Source organism: Diuraphis noxia, unplaced genomic scaffold (genome assembly GCF_037042655.1).
Source record: "Diuraphis noxia isolate RWA-SAM2 unplaced genomic scaffold, SU_Dnox_SAM2 contig0003, whole genome shotgun sequence".
NCBI lineage: Eukaryota > Metazoa > Arthropoda > Insecta > Hemiptera > Aphididae > Diuraphis > Diuraphis noxia.
In genome coordinates, this window is record NW_028301713.1 from 52,795,444 (window position 1) to 52,818,807 (window position 23,364).

At 28.7% G+C, this 23,364-nt stretch overlaps 1 protein-coding gene across 3 annotated transcripts; it reads right to left on the reverse strand.

Moving 5' to 3' along the window:
* Window positions 1-9,124: 9,124 nt before the first annotated feature.
* On the reverse strand, window positions 9,125-21,202 carry nord (neuron derived neurotrophic factor nord). Of its 3 annotated transcripts, none has more exons than XM_089224082.1 (9): window positions 21,070-21,202; window positions 16,983-17,152; window positions 11,917-12,050; window positions 11,551-11,809; window positions 11,314-11,467; window positions 10,294-10,515; window positions 9,978-10,214; window positions 9,562-9,857; window positions 9,125-9,496 (listed from the first exon to the last, which is right to left on the reverse strand). In XM_089224082.1, exons 2-9 carry the CDS (start codon window positions 17,147-17,149, stop codon window positions 9,358-9,360), a joined length of 1,608 nt encoding a protein of 535 aa, XP_089080208.1. In that variant the 5' UTR covers window positions 17,150-17,152; window positions 21,070-21,202; the 3' UTR covers window positions 9,125-9,357. The 3 variants fall into 3 exon arrangements, with proteins under 3 accessions (XP_089080208.1, XP_089080207.1, XP_089080209.1); XM_089224081.1 differs by lacking the exon at window positions 21,070-21,202 and adding an exon at window positions 19,415-19,757; XM_089224083.1 differs by lacking the exons at window positions 16,983-17,152; window positions 21,070-21,202 and adding an exon at window positions 19,415-19,758.
* Between the last annotated feature and the right edge of the window lie 2,162 nt (window positions 21,203-23,364).

Genomic DNA, 23,364 nt, shown 5'->3' on the forward strand with positions numbered 1-23,364 from the left:
TTTGTTAAGTATATTATTTATTATTTTCCTTATACCATATATAGGTTCATGGTTTTAGACGATTTAAACTAACTACCTATTAGAATTATACATACAATTCTAATATATCTTGCCATTGGAAAGTAATAGAAATCATATGAAGTCTGTGTATGAATTAATTAGGTATTATATTATATCAATTACCAAAATCAGTAATTTCTAAATATCGTATATAATTATTATTATGATAATTATTAATTATTGTACATTATATTAATAATATTCGTATCGTGAATTGCATATAAATTATAAATTTGATAAGGTAGTGTAAATAGGTGTATCTACTTGCCACTCGTTAATACCACAATGTATGAATGTATTATGTTGTTGCCTGTTGGTGTATATATAATATAATGTTTATGTGTATGTATCACACGATGGAAGTTTGTAATAACAAGGTGACTACCCTAATTTACTACAATAACCTAACCTATATCTATGAAATGAAAACGACGAAGTAAGACAATGTGAGAGAAAATCAGTTAATTCCAATAGAACCGTGTGGATTAAAATAATACCATAAGCATAACACTATAGTATGTTATGCATGTAGATACAAAATGTGTTACAATACTGATGAAAAAAGGAAACATTCTTCAATATTATACTAGATGCTTGGTCATTCTAATGCCTATAATAGAAAATGAATTGGTTGATAAGGCAGCAAAAGATTCAATATCTAACCCATTAGCAATAGAAGTTCAACTCGTAACGAAATAAGATTTAATACCCTTTAATGTCATTGTACTAATATGTGGCAGATAGACTGGTAAACATTTTGCACGAAATTAAAAAAGACGTAGTCAAATGGCTACACCCCACAAACCTTCCCCTCAAGCCTTCTTAGAACATTCAAAGTAATCTTAACAATCTGACACATACAAGTTTAATATCATTAGAATTAAGCTCTTGGTGTAGTAAGTAATATTAAAAAATTGTAAAAAGATTTATCTAAGTCAAGTAGTTTATTTTTTAAATTAATTTGGAACGGAACAATTTTTAAAAAAATATGATTTTTGAGAATTTGCTGACATAGTACATTTCTTAAATTATTTACTTATCGTATAATATTCATAATATTAACAATTTTTGTCATACGATGAATTAGCATATTTATTTTTTTTTTTGTCAGGTCTTTCTGTTACACCCTGTATATGGAAAAATAACATAATTATTTTTATACTTCATTATAGAATCATTTATATACAACACGTGCTAAAAGTGGGCGATTCATATAGTGGTCCCCCGCAAAAACACCCCACATATATTCGCCTAACTAAAGATGGCGGCTTGAAATTAACGATCGTGACACTTAAATATATAATCATGAATGAATATCATCGCGAATATTCGAGAGTCGAATATTATGAGTTAAATCGCTTGCTTAATGTTGTACAGCTATCATGAAATCACACGTATCGTGCGAATGCAAATAACGACTGAAATATACGCCTGCAGCGGCCGATCCTCTTCCGACCATCCGGGAGAAATGCAAAGTACGTTATATTATTACTTGAGGCATTGCAAATCACGCACTTATACAGAGTGATTAACAGATAATTTAATACCTTATAGAAACCAAGATTATTAACATTATAGTTTCCGAAATTTTTAAATAGGTATACGATAGATATATATCTACTTTAAACACCATATTTTTTTAATACTCGGATTAAAAAATGTTTGAAGAGTGACAAGATTTACTTCATTTTTTTTCATATAAGAAACATTTTAATTGTATCAAAGTCCTACATATTATAAATTGCAAAACATTTTTCATTTTATTTTTTTATTAAAAAGAAAAAAAATATATGCAATCTGTATTATGCTATACAATAAGTAATATGGTTAATAATTTACAAAACTGGACGACTTGATAGAAGGAAGTGCCCAAACAACACTACTTCAATTCTAGACTTTTAATATTATTTTTTTTTGATTGGTTGGGGAAATTGCTAAACATATGATATATTTTTTAAAATTTTTATGTATTTTAATCGAAATACGAATGAGTTATTATAAATGTATCTACTAATTATCTAGATGATTATAAATCTATTCAATTATTTACTATCTAGGTACAGATAATAGGTTAAAATAGATTAAGAAATAAATAGTTATGTTATTAATACATTGAATGTATTTTATAATTGGTAAAAAATTTCAAAGTATGATAATAAGTACCTACTAAACCAAATATTTCATCAATTTTTTAGTTGTTTTTGTAAAATTCTTATTTTTATACATAGACACATACACATCAACATTTTCAAAATAACAACAAGCTTCACAACGCACAATAATAATAAAAAAAAAAAAAAATGGTGAAGATTTAAACAAAAATACTGTTGTTCACTAGTAGTGAACTCTTTAAACAGCATAAAAGTATTTGTTTGGAATTTTGGTATTAATATGTGTACTTGAAGTTCTAAATATCAGAATTTTAATATAGGTAGATATGCACATAAATTATTAAATGCTCACGACTATGCTAGACTAATCACCCTGTGTGCACCACGTGTGTTCATACCCAACGAATCTCATAAATAACATAATATATACTAGGCTAATTAAATTTTTGATAGCAATTCGAAATTATCCACTAGCGAAAATTATTTAATTTTTGTCCAAGATTTTCAAGAAGACAAGATCTTAATTTTTCCGATTTCGGCTTTACTAATAAGCCATACTCAACAACATAAAATACTACAGATTATAGATAGGTAGGTATCTTTCTAGTATGGTTCTCCACTTATCAATAGTATAATATTACAAAAGCAGTAATATAAGTATTTCAAAAATATTAATTATTAAAAGTTATTGACGTGCTGACATAAACATGGCGAGGCTCTCTAACGTGTATAATATATTTTAAGTACGACGGCGTGTCAGCTGTCTATTCGCCGTAATTTAAAAATATGGCACACATGTGCAGTGTATTTAAACAGTAGGTGGGTAGAGTGGAGTATAGTTGTACTATAATATGGTGTGTATACAGTAACTTCATCCAGATGACTTTTGCACGTGTATTTCTACAAGCCACATAGGTATATATCGTGATATATAAACTTACCGTTATAGGGTGTTATCGAAACATGATAGGCACTTAAGTCCAGGATTATCTACATGACAATTAGGTATAGTATTATATTATGATGCACGTCTGTGACTCATATGAGACATTTATCATACTATACCTACAACCCAGTGAATGTAATATTATTTTGTAGAATTAAAAAAATTGTATAATATAGGTACTTAGCGATTTCATGATCACCCTATTTTCATGCATAGATTAGGTATGCAATATATATTCAAATTTTGATTTTTGACATTTTCAAATATAGGGAAATGGTGATTTTTCGATCCTTAAAAATTTGAAACGATTATCTAACTTTGAGTTTTCAAATAATAATCGTAAATCAGATCATTTTTCCGAATATATTGACAGTGATATTGTTATAGAAATTTGAAAAACATTCTCTCAATTATTTAAAGGTTATAAATACCCACTAAGGATAATATTATTTTTATTTTTATTTTTAACATTATTGGGTGCGATAACCTATAAGCATTTTGTTATATTTAAAATTGTCTTAATCAATATTTTATATCACATACTCAATCATAATTATCGAGCTCGTATCCGTTTTTTTAAGTAATTAATAAACTATTATAATTGTCCTTAGTATCTGAAGAAGAATAACTCAGAAACTTTTCACTCAAACGTCTATTACAATAAGTCAATATTTAAAAAAAAACATCTGATTCAAAATTAGCATTAGAATATATGTAGATTCTCAGTTCTCATTTGAATAATCAGACCAAATCAAAAACTTTGGGTATTAACACTATTAACTACTTAGTTTTTTTTATTTTTAAGCTTTCTAAATTATTTAGATGAAAGTGTTAGATTGCGTATGGTTAGGTACAATATTAAATTATAGTAAAATAGAAATTATTATATCCTATAGTTATATCCATCTTAAATATTTAATAATAATAAATTAATTACTCACAAACATAAATCTTACACTAAAAGAAAAAGATAATATTTTTATATAATAAACAATGATCCATTGTTAAATAAAAAAAATTTCATAAATATTATATTAATAATTATGTTTCCTGCGTCATTTGCCGTTTATCGGTTGTCGTTAGACCTAGTCATAATACACAATAATAATATACACCTCTAGTGTCTAGACGTGTGTTTAGAAATCAACGAAAATAATCTAATAAATAATTATATACCTACGCAAAATATACTATCGCTTCCCAAATTATAATATCCTGACATTCGCTATTTACTGTTTGCAGGTTCACAGAAATATTAATAACAAAAAAAAAAAAAAAAAAAAATGAAAGAAAGAAAGAAAGAAAATATAGAAACACCCGTCTACCATCTGTATAGTGTAAACCAATGTCAATGTCATGACAAAAACTGCTGACTCCAACGTTACATCCGGTAGGTATTAATACTCAGGTTTGTTCTTCGCATGTTCGCAAATTTTGCTTTCTTCGGGTTATCAATAATAATAAAAGTAATAATCAATATCATTACATTTAGTACCGTAAGGGGCCGGAGTAGTGCAGTGGTCAGTGGTCACGCAGTTAACTACGACTCACACAGTCATCGGTTCAATTCATAGCGAAGTGCAAAAAAAAGTTTATGTGGTTCTACGTGATCACCAAATCCCCACGCTGTCGTCCGATTGCGTCATCCGGTTTCCAACTAGGTCCCACTCCACTGGGAGTGAAGACCGCACATGTCTCCTCTTATAGAAGTGGGGTAGTATCATGTATATATAGTGATATATACATAGATAAATAGATCACATGATCTACCTACTACCCAATTGTGATAAGCATTGACGAAGACCTAGAGGTCGTTGCAATGAACAAATACAAAAAAAAAAATTTAGTACCGTAAATACAATAAGATAATACCTTCGCAAGACGTCATCAACTTTTAATTTTGGTTTTTATAATGTTGAGCATTAAAAACACTTTAATATTATAATATTGTCGGTTGATGAAAATATAATAACATGTAAATTATATTCTCACGAGAGACAAATAAATAAACCTATACGCATGATTTCATTTTTGAAACACTATAATATATGTTGTCACAAGCAAACATGCCCATAACATAGTACAAGGTATGCGTAAAGTGCGTTTTGCTTTTATATTTACAGATGGAATACGTGGTAAACAGATAAGGTATGATAATTTCGACCAATTATTATTATTAATACCTCTCGATGGTTATAAAGTATTTAATATTTATCAGACAGTTTTGAATTTGATGCGTTCACGAATTCTGTTCTTTATTTTTTTTCCAACTCGTTAATATATTCCGAGTGTATTAGTCAGAACTTAGTGCAAAAAACTATATGCATGGGCACATTTTTATTAGATATTAATTCATAAAACCAGAATTTAATTTCAACTAAATGTTCTATATAGAATCTAGCCGATAAATGTTGATAGACTAGAGATATATTAACTAATATTCTGTACGGCATACCTCACGTATTAATATTATTGTACCCACTGCACACACAAGCTGATTTCTGTTGCCTTGGTAAACTATTTTTTGAATTGGGAAAAGCTATATACTAAGCGTAATGATCCTCTAATTGCCTAATGTATCTAATAATTTTATTCACTAATGTAAATTTAATTTAGATTATATATATATATATAACGTTCCATATAAAATAACCAACAAGAATTTAATGAGATAGGTATCAGATATACAATATTAGTTGGACTTTGATATATTTTTATTATATCTATATTATTTAAAATTATTAAAATATTAAGATAAATAAAAATATATATAGAAACCAATAGTTCATTCGCTTTTCATAAATCCGATCAGAAAAAAATTGTTTGGTTTTTTAGTAATTATTAACATCATAGGCATTGACAAGTTGACAAAAATTACAAAACTCACACAGCGTGATGAAAATAATTAATCATTATTACCTAGATGAGTTTCCGTTAAAAATCAACCCAGCGCACCATAAGAAAAAAATGCGCAAATTTATTACCCTAGTATACAATTTGACTCTAGATTAGGTATCTACGAGGTCGTATATAATTTTTTCACGAAGAAAATGTTGAAATTACTTGCAAGTCATTTGAACGAGTTTGATGAAGTTATCACGACATAGCGGGTTCAATAAAATTCAAAAAATTATTCACGAGCGTGTATTATACTACGTATAATCAGACGAAGCTGCTTGAAATAGCCATAGATAATCATTTGAAAAATACGTAAAAAAATATCACATCTTGTTAAATGTCAATGAAATATAGGTGCTTCATTAAATAACAGAAAAATCATAGTATTAATTAAGATAAAAGTGATGTCAATAAAACTATGACATTACTATTCTGCATAGTTAGCGTATTCACCTATAGAATATAGGTAATAGGTAGATATTTAAAGGACTAAATAAAAACAAATGTGTTTTAATGTACCTACAGTAAATTCAAGCTTAAAATAGGGGTACATAAAGATGTCTTTGCCCCATCACTATAAAATGTTAGGAGGGCACAACCACCAACTCATTGCTAACAATGCTAAACATGATTATAAGTACCTAAATAGTATAATAGGGTGATGCCCGTTTCCTCCTCCAAAAGTGTATCTTTCCCTTTTCCACCAATATCCGTTTCCACCAAATAAAATTATTAACCACGTTTTTACAAAAACAATTGTATACTACTATATTCTACGATTGAAAAAATAATATCAACCAATTATACATATATATATATATAATATATAAGTAGATACAAATGATACAATATATACATAACTAAATACACTAATATATCATTTTTTAAATCCAGCATTAGTTTTTTAAATAAACTTATTACTGTATTAAAGATCTTAGTATAAGCATCGTATACAAATTATTTTGGTAAATTAACCGTGGTTTAATTATTGTTAGATCTCATTTGGTGGTAACGGATATTGGTGGAAAAGGGAAAGGTCTACTTTTGGTGGAAACGTGTTACGCCCGGGAGTTACCCGTTTCGCCAAAATAATATTGGCCGTTTCCGCCATAGCCCTTTTCCGCCAAAAACGAAAAATGTACGATTCCCGTTTCCGCAAAAAAAGTTTGGAAACCAATGGTGTTAATTTTTAAGCAATATATAATATGTTGTGGTATATATAAAATAAAATAGTAGTGTAAAATATAGGTAATAGCAATGACATTTGTAAATAATTGCGAAATTGCGAATAGGTACAACAATATATACAGCGATAATCTTCAATAATAATTATCGACAATTATTATTGTTGATAATCATCGATAACGGAAGGAAGTATACACTGTATTATAGTTTATTTATAATTCACACACAATAATTATCTGACAAATGTTAAATTCTTATATTTCGATTCAGTAGGTATCTGTTCTGTTCGTCATCAGTTAATACGGTTTTTAAAATGGAATTATTAATATTTTTTGTGACATTTTTAATTATTTAAAAATAACGATTTGTTTTTTCAAAACTCTATTGAGACTATATTTGACCTATACTTGTATTATAATTTTAAATAGTTAAATATAATGTATTATTAATTATTATTATCTACTTGTATTATAATTTATAGTAATAAAAATATTTTTATATGATAAGAATATGTAATATTTGTGCATGGTTCCCAAATTGACGGAAACGTCTTTTCACAAAAATAAATTTTGGCGGAAACGGGAATCATACCTTTTTCGTTTTTGGCGAAAAAGGGCTATACCTAAATCAGGGAACCGGTTTTTTGACGGATGGTTGTTGAAAATTTAAATTTAAAGACATTCAATTTACTTTCAAGTGTAATAAATTGCATAATGAAATTTGACTGGCGTCAATCATACATACAGAAATTTAAATATTAAATCAACAAAGGATTTCCTTACACCAAAATATATAACCTGAACCCTAAGATTACTTGATTATCTTTTTTTGTACCTATACAGTATACATATATGATTATCTTGTTCAATACTTATACATAATTGATTTCAAGTATATTATATCTTCGATGTATTATACATTTAATTACTATATTAGCAAATTTTGACTTTTCAAGTATATTTTAAAGAATACGGTCATTAAGCATATGAACTCTAATTGACAACTCGTGAATATAATATTTTTCTATGAAATAAAAATAATTAATTATGTTCAATAATAATAATTACTAAAGTTATATTTTATCTTATAAAACAATAATTTTCAATAATAATATATTACTTATATTTATTTCAATAATATTTTATAGTTTAATACTATAGGAATGTATGAATAACAATCATAATTTAGTATAAACTATTTATTAAATATTATCGTATATATTTTAACAGAAAAATATATCAAACTGTCAAACATTATAATATACTACAATAAATAATAATGAACAAAATATAAATAATTTAAGATGCGTATATGTTTAATATATTGTTAACAAAAGAGCGCAAAGTACAATGCATATGAGATTTATTCTATCTTATAAACAGCCCCATTGTAAGGCGAGTCTGTCGATGTTATTATAACCAACCCTTGTAAAACTGGAGAAAAAATATGGAACTCATTAAATTAACCGAAGGTTACTCCGCTCCTTGCGTTGGGTTCACTAACCCTTAACATAATGTGTGCAGTGTTCCCTACATAGTAACAGTACCCCAAATTTAATGGACTCAAATTCCTTAAGCGTATATTTTTTGACATGATTACCCTATCAGCATGGTACCTAATAATATGCTTTAAGGTACCTGCTATTGTTAATGTTTTCTTTTACCAACTCATCAACGCTTTATTGGTATATGTTTTAATATGTACCTACTATATATATATATATCTACCTTCAATCTACTCAATTTATTTTTATTTCAGTATTTTTTAAACGAATTGTACCTGTTTAATCACTTTTCTTTATATATGTACCAACTAGCTGTCGAGGTGTCGAGTATGCCAGATGTTTTCTTTATGGGGCGTTCCACATTCTTTTTAGCTTAACATTATTATTATTATTATTTTTAAAGCAACAGTACCACAATACTACTTGGAAGTCAATTTTATTTTTAATAAATATAGATAATAAAAATTAATAGTAACAATAATAAAATCTACAAAATAGTTACGATATAAATGTTTAAACGTAATAATACTATGAAGGATTACAATTTACAGGATGAAGAAGACGACAAAACGAATGCGACCGATCGGTGACATTTTTGTCAATAATGATGGATGGCTTTTGTTGGTTTCCAGCAAAAGTGATACAAATAGTCTTTAGTTAAGTCCACACGAGTTTGTGTCCAACTTTAGGAAATCATACGATAGCGTTCTTCCTCTTGGTTTAGTAACTGTCACTTGAATGATGTAGGTTGTTGAAGGTTTAAGTTTGAGTATCTTTTCTACTAAGACTATCCTGCGTTCGAAAAAAACAATAAAAGTAGTATAAAAATAAAGAATTATATAATGAAATCCACGTACCCTTTTTCACCAATGTAACATCGAGTTTTCGTTCGATAATTATTAGAAATATCGCTTCTTCTGCTTTTTCCGTAACGAACTTTGCACTGATCTGGCTTGACTGAAAAATCTACACTATTCAAGCTGTTACTATTCTCCTGTACGTACACGCAATATTTTAAATCAGTCAATGAGTTTGCGGATAACCAACCGATCTTCACTGATTTACAGTCATCTGGTCCGGCATATTGTTGGACCCTTAGATCACTTGGCATATCTGGCATTGGAATCATCGTTGGTCGTACGGTGGCCATCACCTATTTCAAAAAAGACATAATTTTTACAAAATATATTAATATTATAATACTTATTATTATAAGTTGGATATTATTAAATTGTTTACTATATTTTTAAAAAATTTAATTTTACACACCAACCTCAATGGATCTGATGCGTTGAGTCTCATCAACAGATACGGATTCCACTTTTAACACGTATCTTTCTCCACTCTTAGTGTTGTTTATGATGAATTTCTCGTAACCAAAAACTCTTTTGCTTATTAATAACCTCTTTCGGCAACGGATTTCAACGAATACTACTCCATCGCATGGCATAACGTACCAATATAATGTATTAGAAGGAGCATATTTTTCCAACAGCCTATTATTTCCCACCTAAAATGATAATCGTAATAATTTTGCACAAATAAAACACACACATATGTTTCCCACAACAAATAAACAGCCCACCAACCTTGTACCTGAAGGATGCTTTTCCATTTTGAGCCCTCAGGTTGATCATTCTGGGCCTCGCATCTTTTAGTCCAATGGGTTTGGACTTTTGAAATTTATATGTAGCGTTTGCGTGGTGTGTGGCGATATGAAGTTCATGGAACACAAATACAGTAAAATAGTACGTTTCGTCATAGATTAAATCAGTCATCGTATAACTTGTATTATGATCCAGATGATGTATCTAAATTACAACAAAGTATTTGTGATATAAATATAGGTATATGTTAAAGATTGATCTATAATTTTTTTCACATACTATAGATAGTATATCCATATAGGTATATAAAAGTGAGTAAAATAATACTAATAGCGCAATAGATAGTTACATATAGTTTATCCATGGACAATATACCATATACAGTACGAAATTACTTAAATTATACTTGACATTATATTATTGTGTTTTAATATGATTTTCATTTTATGTACTTATTATTCTTAAAATGAACTGTAAAAAATCGAGGTTTTACTTTAATAATTATTAATTAAAGTAGTTTTGAGCAAAAAAAAAAAAAAATTAGTTAATTAATTGTTTTGTAGTATTTTAAGTTATTAACTTAATAATGCTAATAATAATATTATAAACTAACATAATATTATAATATTTAGCAATATCAACTATTATGTAAGTACTATTATGCTAGTACCTACCAATATTTGATTTAAAATTGTATACTAAGTGTCCATTAGACTATTAGAGCGTCTATTAGGTATTCTAAACAATAAAATAACTTTAAAATGCATTATCGTATGATACTAAACTCCGATCGTAAAATTCTAATATAATAAATCATATAACATAATAATTTTAGTCTGGTGATTGCGGCGAAGGGCCTAAATGGCCTATACTAAGCCAAAAAAAAAAATATTAGTCTCATAGACTTTGTGCCATATATATAAGTATATTATAACTTATGTATGTCAATAATTTCGTTAAGTATTTTATTTTATAAAATAATCAAGAATTCAAAACATATACCTCTAATCGATCGTCAGGTCGTAAATCATCCTCATAATATGTCAAATTTGTTTTAAGTTTTTCTTCCAAACGATTTTCAGCTTCACAGATTGTCGAGTATATTTTTGATGAACTGATCACAAGACTGTACTTCATTAAATGATGATCTATATGGCTAATGTTCAGAATATAATGCATTAATTTTAGGCAGTTTTATAATATTATGTCTCTGACATAAATTTATTACTTAAAACTTACCTTAGATTCCATCTTAAATAAATTTTTTGGCCGCCTTTTTTGATTTTTATTCCATTTGTACGGAAACCAAATTGCTTTTTTTGTGACTTTTGTTTAAGACCAACATGAAACATAACCTTTGAATCGTCGCCCGTTGCCATCTGAGCTGATATAACGTAAAGACCTCTATTCGCTCTGCCGTGTTCATACGTAACAGGTATGGATACACCCGTGTATTCTATGAGTAACCTTCCGATATCATTCGACGTATTGTTGTTCGCTATAAAGTGTGGGAAAATAATACATGTGTAGGCAATGCATAATACAAAAATGAATTCATTTGATTGATAATTAAGTATAGAATAGTTCCACTCAATTGAAACTTACATAATATAATGACTGGTTGGTTAAATCTTGTTAGAGGTATAAACTTCAGTTCCCAGTTGATCACGGAGTTGCACGATGGTGTGACGGTCACGGAAAGATTCCGGTCGGAGTCTTGGTGTATCAAAATGTGAAACCTATTAAAAACATACACATAATATACACCTTTATTTCAAATGCTATTTAACAACTGTATTTTAGACAAAGACCACCCGTAACATCAAAGGGTTGTCGGCTATTACAATACGATCGTTATTGACGATTGTTGGCGACGACCTGGAATTCTTGTAATGGATCATTTGAAAATAAACGTGTATTGTTCTGAAGTAAGTAGGACTAAGCATTACGCAGCAATGACATGCAGTACGATTGCATTTAAATTTTAAATAGGGTTTTTGGACCATAACACGTGTGTCTTATTATGCTCAACTCAATATATCTCGACAAAAATAAAATATAATTTTAAATTGTACCAGCCATTTAATTTGCATGAATACTGTTTGGGACTGAATTAATTTTTTTTAAGGAATTGTTATTTTTATTTCAAAAAATTATGGAAATTATTTTAGAAACATACCTACATTATTTATATAGCTTATTTATATTTGACATGTACGACGTGTTTTCATGATAATGGCAAGATTTCTGAACTTATTTACGTTTTAAAACTTTGTCCGAATGGTGAATGTACACGGCTATCATTAATATTTGGATTTTAAAAATTAAAATTTTTTTGATTAACAAATTATCACATGTGACAAGTGTCACATTACTATGATCTATATAATTTTACGCGGATTAACTATAAATTAACACAAACAATTGCTAAATAAAAAAATGATTCTCAAAAAAAAAATTAAAATACAGTTAGGTATAATATTCGTATATCATATTAAAAAACGTACGAAATCTTTACAATTTTTGTATCCGTTAATCTACTCTGATGTAATATACTAAAAGTACGTGCAGGTGTGGTCGTGTCGTACAACTGACAAGACATTCCATACAAATACAGACTGAGTATGTCGTTTGCAGGGCCAACACTGCGGGCAGATACCAAAATAAAGGGACGAGGGACACATTTTGTATCATACACGCCTTGTGCAGTTATTGTGCGTGATGTGTGTATAGGTACCTAAATAAAAAAAATAAAACCATAAAAGAGAAAAATGATCTGGAAAAGGTGAAAATGTGAAAGTGCGGTGATATAAGGATGCGAAAAATTGTCGTGAAAAATATCTTTCTAATTATAATGTTCGCTCGTCGAGTACGTGAACAATATAATACACATATTATATGCAACGTAAGTGTACATTATTATGCGCAAACGCATTATAAGCATTTAGATTCCACTTGGATACGGAATCCTGAGTGTCTAGACTATGGTTATTTTTTTTTATCTGGGCCAAGGCTAATTTTGGCTATACCTACTACCTCCTCCACATTCACGCGTATAAAATAACGCGGACATTATTGTACGAAATCACAAGGAAGTATACAACAATAATAATAATAATTGCATTGTTGCTATCGAAAACGTTGATGTTAAAGGTCATGAACCATAGTGCATAGTACTGCAGATATATTATATTTATTATTTATACATAATCACTCCGTTTGTCAATGTGACTTGCGAGCACCACAACGGCTCTGGATTGTTATGCAGCATAGCAGTTCTATTATTTTTTTTATTTTTGTTATTTAAAAAAAAATATTCAAACGACGTCATATTATTATTATTACGCGTGTGGTATCCGGTTCGTGTTATCAATGCACCACCTGTGCAAAATTTCTGATCAATACGCATTTCGCATAACCGGTTGCGGTACCTACCGGTAGTATACTAGTATACCTACGTACAATTCGGTGCACCGGGCACATCACAACCACTACGTAACCAATAGACATTATATTATTCGGCAATAATGCTAAATAAGAAAAAATAATAATAATAAAATAAAGATGAATTACCGTTGTTAGCATGCAGTATTATTAAGCATAATGTGTGCTCACGTGTTCGTGTTTCGTATTGAAAAAAAAAATAACAGAAACTTTTCAAAATAAATTATATTACTAAGATTTATTAAAAGAAACTATTGTTGAGGACATTGACGTCCGGAATCCATCGGTAATTTTATTTTCAGCTAAACTCTTCAAATAGTTTTCAATATAATATTTTATCGATAAACGTTTAAAGTAGTCTTTAATAACGGTGATTATATATTTTTTCCTAAATAATTATACGTAAGAATTAAAGTCTATGCCTACCTATATTTAAAAATAAAACATAGCGTTTTAACTTTTAACCATGCACATAATTGAAAAATAGAACCTATACATTTATTTATTTTCAGAAGAAAAAAAATACGCGTAACACGGATTTCCGTATGAATGTGTATTTTAAAATAGGATAATATTAGGTTATGTCTTATACTTAATTTCACTATATTTGACATTCACTATATTAATATTCAATATTGATAAATTTACCTTATAGAGGGATATAATACAATTATACTGCGAGTGAAAAATACCTAAGTGCATTATCTAAAATGTCAATTTTAAATTAAATTATTATATTATACAGATAAAATTTATTTTATTTCGATAAGTTTCAATTTAACATTATTACATTAAGAATCATTTTAAATATTTTAATATTTTAATTGTTGTCTTATTATTGTTAGAAATCAACATCTGGCCATATCAACTATAAAAAATCCCTGCAGTGAACGTATAGACTAATCCACTTGGCTATATTATTATCGTCTATACTGTTATTAACTGTAACATGTGAACAATTTTGTCCGCAAATACTATATTATATTATTTATTGTAATAATAAAATTATAGTATGTCTAAGGGGCATTTTTTTTTACTATTTAAAAAAATGCACTTGACAAGAAATTAAATTATTTATGGCGGCCAGCTACCTATATAGTTGTAGACCATGATTTTCAAGGTTATAGTTTTTTTATGCATTTTATACTTAAAAATACTTTCGTTGTGATTTATTCAACAATAAACTTTGAAAAAATATACAATTATAATTTATAAGACAAATCTAAAAAAAATAAAATAATATATATACATCGTAATAATTGTATTACCTACGTATTTATTTAATATAAACTTTCACGGTTCCACGAAAAAATATTATAATATTAACTTAATAATTGTATGGAACTCAAATTATTATTTTTGGTAGATTCGAGTGATATTTAAAATTTTAATAAACAACTAATAACCATTTTCTAAAATAAAACGCATCACTATCTAAATGCAATTTTTCAGTAGAATCATAACTACCCAAGATTAAAATAATTTACCTGTAATCAGCTATGTACCTACATATTATTGAAGTTAATACTATGCTATATACATTCTTACTAATTTATTATTTTTTTTTTACAATAATAAATCATATTAATTATATTATTAAGTTTCATATTGTTGCAATAGCTTTGAAAAACTAAATAAAGTGAAATAAAATGAAATAAAAATAAAAATGACAATTTATATACTTTTGATTACCTATATAGTTGAATGTAGTCAAAGTGTTAAAACACTTCGTTTAACATAATTTTTAATCTATATACCTGCGTGTAAAATATATGATATATATTTTGAAAATTTTCAAATCAGCAATGTGCTTAAAATTGAGTACGGAATTATACGATATAGGCACTCAAAATTATTACACTGTAATACATTTTGGTCAGATGATTTATTTAAAACCATTTTACATAATATTCTTGATTTAATAAATGACTTGTATTTAACGATTAACTGCACACTAGGTGGTAATAAATATATTCGTAAAACTGTTTTTGTTTGAACAAAATTAATTTACGATAAAAGACGGATAGTCCAGTTAGGCATTATACATGAATGTTGCACAATTTTAAACAGCTAAATAAAACGATAAAGCGATCTCGTTGGCGTAACCACACGTGTTATTATACCTCTGTTTCTGAATAGCCTCACCCTCATCTTCAACAATAATTTATAGATGAAACAATTCACAGAACTATTTATACAAATTATATATATATATATATATATTATATTATAATGATGTATATTATATATACATTATATTAAGTACTGTAGTTCAACCTATTATATGTTTTTAATTTACCTATGTATTTATTATTTATATATTCTATATTTACAAGGTATTTTCGTGATTCTGCTGTAACATTTTTACATTTTTTTCTCATCGATAATTGATTAATACTTATTATTAAATAGCTTTACGTGTGTCCACTGTAGTTATTAAAATTATTTTAACATTTAGTGCACGCATTTCAAAGAAAAAACAAGTGGATTTATTTAGAACTTAAAAGAAGACAATTATAGATGGAAAAAATATTTTCTAAAGCTATATAATTATAAAAACAGATTTTCTTATGTATAAATGTATAATACACAGATATAATATTAGAAAATTATACTTGTATATTTATCTACTTATATTCTGGATATTTATTATTTCAATATATTACTTTCATATGAGAAAATAAATGCACTAATGGAAAGTTGACACAAACATGGTTAGGATGGAAAACCCTACGCTATAAAAATTTAATATTTTACATGTTTTTTTTGTTGGTATTTTAATCTTTATGATTTATTTATTGATATTAATTATTAATTAACAATCTTAAAGTCTAAAAAAATGTAGTCATTTTAATAAATAATGTGTTTCATTTATTTATTATAAATTATATGGGATTTTTAATAGAAGTTTAACATTATATTATCATCAAACTTAATAATTGTAATAATATTTACTCATGAAATCAGAATTATTTGTGAACATAATATATTACACTAATTATTATTGTATGACGATAATTTAATTACGTTACAATATATAATAAATTATTACACGTATTAAACCTATAACCTATTACAGTTGTATAATTAAATTTAAGTGAATTAAATATGAATATTACATTAAAATACCATTTACCTGTTAGTATTAGAGTTGTAAATGTGGTTATATTATTTTTACTAAATAGAACATGCAAAAAAAAAAACAATAAGTAAATGAAAACACTTACTTTGTTCGAGATTTGGTTACTAACACAATGTGATCAAAATCATGAGGTACAATATTCACTGGTTTAAATGAGGGTACATCGCGTGTTAAATTAACCTCCAACGGTTTGAAGGCGACCACCGTTAACAACTCGGTCATTAATACCACCAACGATAACCGTACTAGCATCGCCTAAATATTACAAAAAAGTAAGCATTAAAAAAAAGAATTAAAATGCACGTGTATATTAAAATGTATCAAAAATGACGAATAGCTTTTCATATTAACATAAATATATTTTTTTATCTCTTGTTGAATACCTACTTAGTCATCCCTCTTAGCAGATTATGTGTAGTGGGATAAATATATAGAGGAGATTTCTTTTAACGAAAGAAGAACAATGCACTTCTCGTGGGGTATCGTGTACTTTTCCTTAAGCGAGGAGCAAAACGAGCAGTGGATGGAAGATCTAGATATTACGGGTTCGAATTTCAACTGGTCGCTAATTTTACACGGAGAGAACACGTTAAATGAAAGAAAAAACAGACAAAGAAGACACGAACAAGTTTATTTACATAAAAAACATTTTAAAAAAATAATAATAAAGAAAAAACAGTATTGGAAAAAACAGAACCTGGAAGTTAGAAAGGAAAGCCACTGTTTCGAAAAAAAAACTGTACTAGTCAATAATGGCATACACACTCGCACACACTCACAAGTAAATACAGACACAAACAAAATAAATACAGACACACACATACTTGTACACGAGTACACACACGTGTAAGCCTACACCACGAGATTTAGTTCCCATTTTTTTTTAGGTAAATTTTTTCGTGATGTTATATTTTGCAGTTCTGACAAAATCAGTAAACACACGATAAAATCGCAGCATGAAACCCTCCTCATGGATGAATATTGCCGAATTCGCATCATTTTGATTATAACGTTTGCGTATATTATGTAGATATATGATTTTTTATTTCCCAAGAATAGTGATCTTTTTTTATTATATTGTGAAATAAATTAATTGGTACCAAGCAATAAAAACACAAAATTTTTGTTCTAAACTTAGAACCACGTACATTTCTCACGTTTTAATGTTAGATTTATGTACAGGAGGCAAGTCAATTTTTTATCAGCGTTAAAATGAGCAATAATAATAACGCCTATAGGTGTAAGTCTCCGGTTTTTGTATTTAATCTATACAGGCACTCTTCATAATTATTATGCTATTGGCTACAAATTATTATTTTATCGTTTATAATAATATTATGTAACATAACATAATATTATTCAACCAATTTGTCTGTGTCACTTGAAATTGAGTTGGTTGGTTGTAATAAATGTTCTTAAAAGTTACAACGTTATAATAAAAACGTGTATAGTTTTATACAATACATCAATAGATAATATATGTCTGATAGGTACAACCATAGTATAACACATATATAGTAAACAACTTATAAGTAGTATTAGTACAACGTGATCGAATGAAACATCTAAAAGAATTAAAAGATGGAGATTTAAACTGCAGACGAATTGAAAAAAAAATATTTTACTACAGAATCCACAACAATGGTCGAAAGAGGGTTGATTTGATTCACCTTTTTAGAAGGATATATATATATATGCATATAGGTGTATACTTTATTATGTTAGTAGAATAATACAATTTACACAATATAACATTTTTGAGCTATCGCACCAAAACTAAATATTATAAAGAATAATGTGTATTTACGGGAGTTGAAAAATTACTATTGTTGCGACTATATTGTAATGCACATACCTAGGTATTGAAATACACATTTCCATTACGGCGAAACTCGAGAAATCATTATTACGTCAATATTATGTACGAAGTGTAGGTATTTGATACCTCTTTTCGGGGGATGACAATACAAATTAAATGAGGGTTCCTCGTGAACACCACCGCCGTCTAACTTTATATTATAATATTATAATATGAACATTTGCGCATCGTGGTGATGCAGAGCCGATGACAATTACTCATGTCACCGGACAGCAGAATATCTATTTTTAGCGTACCTACGGTATTAGAAAAAAAAATACGAAAAACAATGCGCCGAATAGGGCACGCGTGATACAATGATGAGACTGGAGGTTTGCAAGATAAGAAAACACACGTGTATTTTAGTCTTAATGCGTCGTCACATCCCCTCACGGAATTCGTCACTGAATAATTTGGAACTTTGCCTGAACCGCACGGGCAACCATGACTCGATGGGGTGACGTAGGTACACTCGGATCGCGGTTATTATGTAACGAGTGCTTATTAAATACGCGAGATAAAAAAAAATCGATGGACGAGAATGTATAATATTATACCGTATGAAATATTATTAAAATATTAGTTATATTATACGTAAAAAAAAAAATGTACCTACAATACAGGTACAATAATTATTTCATTGCGGTATAGGTACTTACTCGGTTTTGTTGAATTCAGTGCCGTAGAAAACAGTCACCATTAATGTTATTGATTGGAAACGGTTATCCAACTATATTATTATTATGTTTTATTTTTGACGATTTCGAAGAATCCACGGGTTTTTTATTTATTGAAAAATATGATTTATTTAAATATAATAAATTTCAACGACACGATTATAGATATTAAACATGAATAAATAATAATCTAATGGTTCGACGACGAAAAAAAAAAACTATATTCACGACAATTTTTATAACAATGTTTACGATATGGCGTTCAAGCAGCAGCTACCGGCGGTGGTGCGACGGAACCGAGCCCTTATAAAATCCAAACTGGAGTCTGGACTGTCGCATATGCTCTCCTCTACTCCTGTTTAGAGACAATCCACCATATGCCCACCCCCCAAACCGCCTATCACGCATGCGCCATGTTGCTTTATTTTTTTCTCATACCTTTATTATTATTATTATTATTATTACTATTACTATTATTATTCCTTCTCATTTCTTTTTCCTATTATTTTTTCATCGTTGTCTTTTTTCCATTGCTATTACTATTACTATTATTATTATTATTATTATTACTGTATTATCGTGAAAAGAAAAACAGTGCGCTATTCTGTAGTGTCAGGGTAAATATTCCTTGACCCCTGGAGGCTATAAATGCAGTGCGTATATGATAATTCAATTTGTCTCTTCGACTTTGTGCTCGCGGAATGCAGACCGAGTGCTTTACCGGCCTTTTGTTGTTAGACATGCACACGCACACACACGCACAGACACGCACACATACACACACGTTCACAAATCACACGCGCGCACGCACGCACAATAATAATGTGTATAAGATTTTTTTTCTGTAGAACTCACGATATTGGTGCAGAATCCGCAATGAGTAACGTGTGTGGCGCCTGAGTTGCATGGGAATTTATCTCTCTTCGCCACTCTCTATATCTCCCGTTCTCCGTCTCTGTCTCTGTCTCTGAAGTGTTTGGTTCTCATATTATAGGTACCTCTTCCGCCCTTGCCATCGCGATAGGTAATTAGGTATCACCACCATCATAAACGCGACCATCAAACCATAATTCATAAGTATATATCAGCAACCGCGAGCCAACAGCTTATGATTTTAAATCAACGCACTGACTAAAGTTTTACCTTAACACGTACCTAGATATACAGTAACCAAGATACCACGAAATCAACTCGTGTGTGAAAACCTTGATTATATAGGTATCACAGCACTGTAGTAACTAGCTGACGTGTAGTTGCACCATACGAATATCGTTGTTGTTGTAAAGGTATTGTATAATTGTTTTTATTGTTTAGGTATCTAGGTAGGTAATAGACGCAGTATAACGCAGATTTCTTACACATTATATTATATTTGTGTTACCTGTACTCAATACTGGTCATAAAAGATTACATTAATATTAATAGACCGTGACCTTTGATCCCGAACTGTTTCGCATGAAAATAATATTAGAAAATGTGTTATGAGTACACTTACAGAAGATAATTTTAAGTATCGCGATTATTAGTTGTAACCAAACCATTTTTTTTTTTACTGGACAAGGTTAAGTCTCTCAAAAACTACGAAATATTGTTTCATCGAATTATTTTAATAAAATTATTTAGGTACCATTACTCACTATTCTCGCTGCCGTAACTCTGCCATAATCCACACGGTTGTGATCGTCGTCCGATACTAAATCTGTATAATCGTTTTCGATGATGCATTTCGACGAAAAGAAAATACTCGTGTTATAGTGCTAGACCTATACTATAGGTATATTGTCAATAACGGCTGGCCGGTCACACGACCACTACCGCCGTACCATGCAAATCCGGTCCACAAAATTTGAACAAACTGGTTCGCTATAATACATTAAATTTAGTATGTGAGTAATGAGTATGTCCCATATATTGATAACAAATATTGACAAAATAATAATGGCGTATATAGTTTTGTAAATATAATATGCTCATGTAAGTGTAATTGAAAAAATCGACTTAACTAATCAATCGACGACGTATTTTGTATCGATAATATTTTAACAACTCAGCGTATATTCGTATATAATTGGTCATAGTTGTTTGTAAATGTTTAATGTACACAGTACACAATATATTTCGGTACAGTACCTATACATCTTTTAGCTCCTTTATCATAATACCACACATCAAATAAATATTAAAAACTACAGCCGTATAAAATTTTCTATACGCAATAAAATATATTGGCAATATAAAATTTAAAAAACCCAACAACCATAAACCATAGTGCAGTAGTCATACAGACGTAAATGAATATACCTATTACTTATATACTACATATTAGGTGTGACCATTGACCTAACTTTTTTGGGCCAAAAATGTATGAAGCTAATTTGATGCGAGCCGCATTATTAAAAGATCCACCTTAACAATTTTAGTTAATAAATTTAAATACAATTTTTCATTTTGTAACAAATGAAGAAATATTTCATTTTTACTCTACACAGAATATTATTGTTCAGGAACACATCAAGAAATGGGATTTTACTTTTAAAATTTGCTTTTTATATGGTATATATATATATATATATTATGCTCAATCTTCGGCAACGCACTGAGCGTACGTACCGGCCGCAGTTGCTAGCTCCTGGATGGTCACCCATCCGGCACATATCCTTATACCTTATATCCTTATCCGACACATACACAAATACGTGTTACAACCTTACTAACTGAAAACCCTACAAAAATAACCCCTACCGTACAACCCCACACCCAATGGCTTATGTTGCCGCGGGTTCCCCCCTAAAAAAGTATATTATATATTATATACTATTATATACTTAGTATATATATACTATATACTAAGTAATAAAATATAGTACAACCCTCCCTTGGTTGCCTAACACATCACTCCCGCGTAGACATCAAATCGTACTCAACAGATTACGAATTGGCCACACACGTTACACTCATGAACATCTAATGAGCAAAAAAGAACAACCTATATGCACCTCATGCAACACCGTGACTACTGTCAAACACCTACTAACAGAATGCCTCCTCACAAAAGATGCCAGAGAAAAACTCATGCTCCCCAACAACCTATGTGAAATACTAGCACCAAACACGGAAAGAACATCTTCACTCCTAGAACTTCTCAAAGAAACGAACCTTCTACAAAAAATATAACTATATATTTATTGATATCATATTATTTATCTTATATACTTTTCTTCTTTATACTTTAGTATCATTATGTAAATATAATTAAACTGTAACATGTATATCTTAAACGCTAATAACCCTGGTAGTTGAGGCGTATTTCTAAAAAAAAAAAAAAAAAAATATATATAGTACATAATAGGAATATTTACATATAGTTTATAATATTACCTGTTATATAGTTAAATAAATGGAAAATAAATAATTTATTTTTTTTGTAATTGTAACTTATTCATTATTAATGAGAACGACATCAATTAAATCGCATATGGAAAAACGTCTGAGCGTTTTAAGGATTTTTCCGTGTAAAATTTTATTGCCAGCGTTACCCATAACTATTATAAACTGGAACGTTAAATTGTGATACTGAAATTTCATTTTATTTTTATAATTTGTGAGAAATTATTTAAATAAAAATGTTTGGTCATTTTAAATTGATGACTGCATATCCAACAGTATAAAGTTTATTAACAGTTGAAGGGTTGGACTACTATGTGAAATTTATTTAAAAGTACATTTTAATAAATATTATTTATATACTATATAATTATAGATATTGCATTGAACCCTTAAATATTAGGTATCTGAAACCAACTATTAATTTAACGTAATAATAACATAATACGATAAAAAAATTTAATGACTCGTTGAATAATGAACAATTTATTATTATAATAACCTGATTTATTATATTTACTTAACAATGCTAATAAGAATTTTTTGGA

Excerpts from the sequence above, each read along its gene's own strand:
- nord (XM_089224082.1), bottom strand. The coding sequence starts at position 17,149 with ATGCTAGTACGGTTATCGTTGGTGGTATTAATGACCGAGTTGTTAACG. Across the intron at positions 11,810-11,916 it reads CCAACCAGTCATTATATTAT|CGAACAACAATACGTCGAAT; the intron begins GTAAGTTTCAAT and ends CACACTTTATAG. Across the intron at positions 9,497-9,561 it reads TGTTACATTGGTGAAAAAGG|GATAGTCTTAGTAGAAAAGA; the intron begins GTACGTGGATTT and ends TTTCGAACGCAG.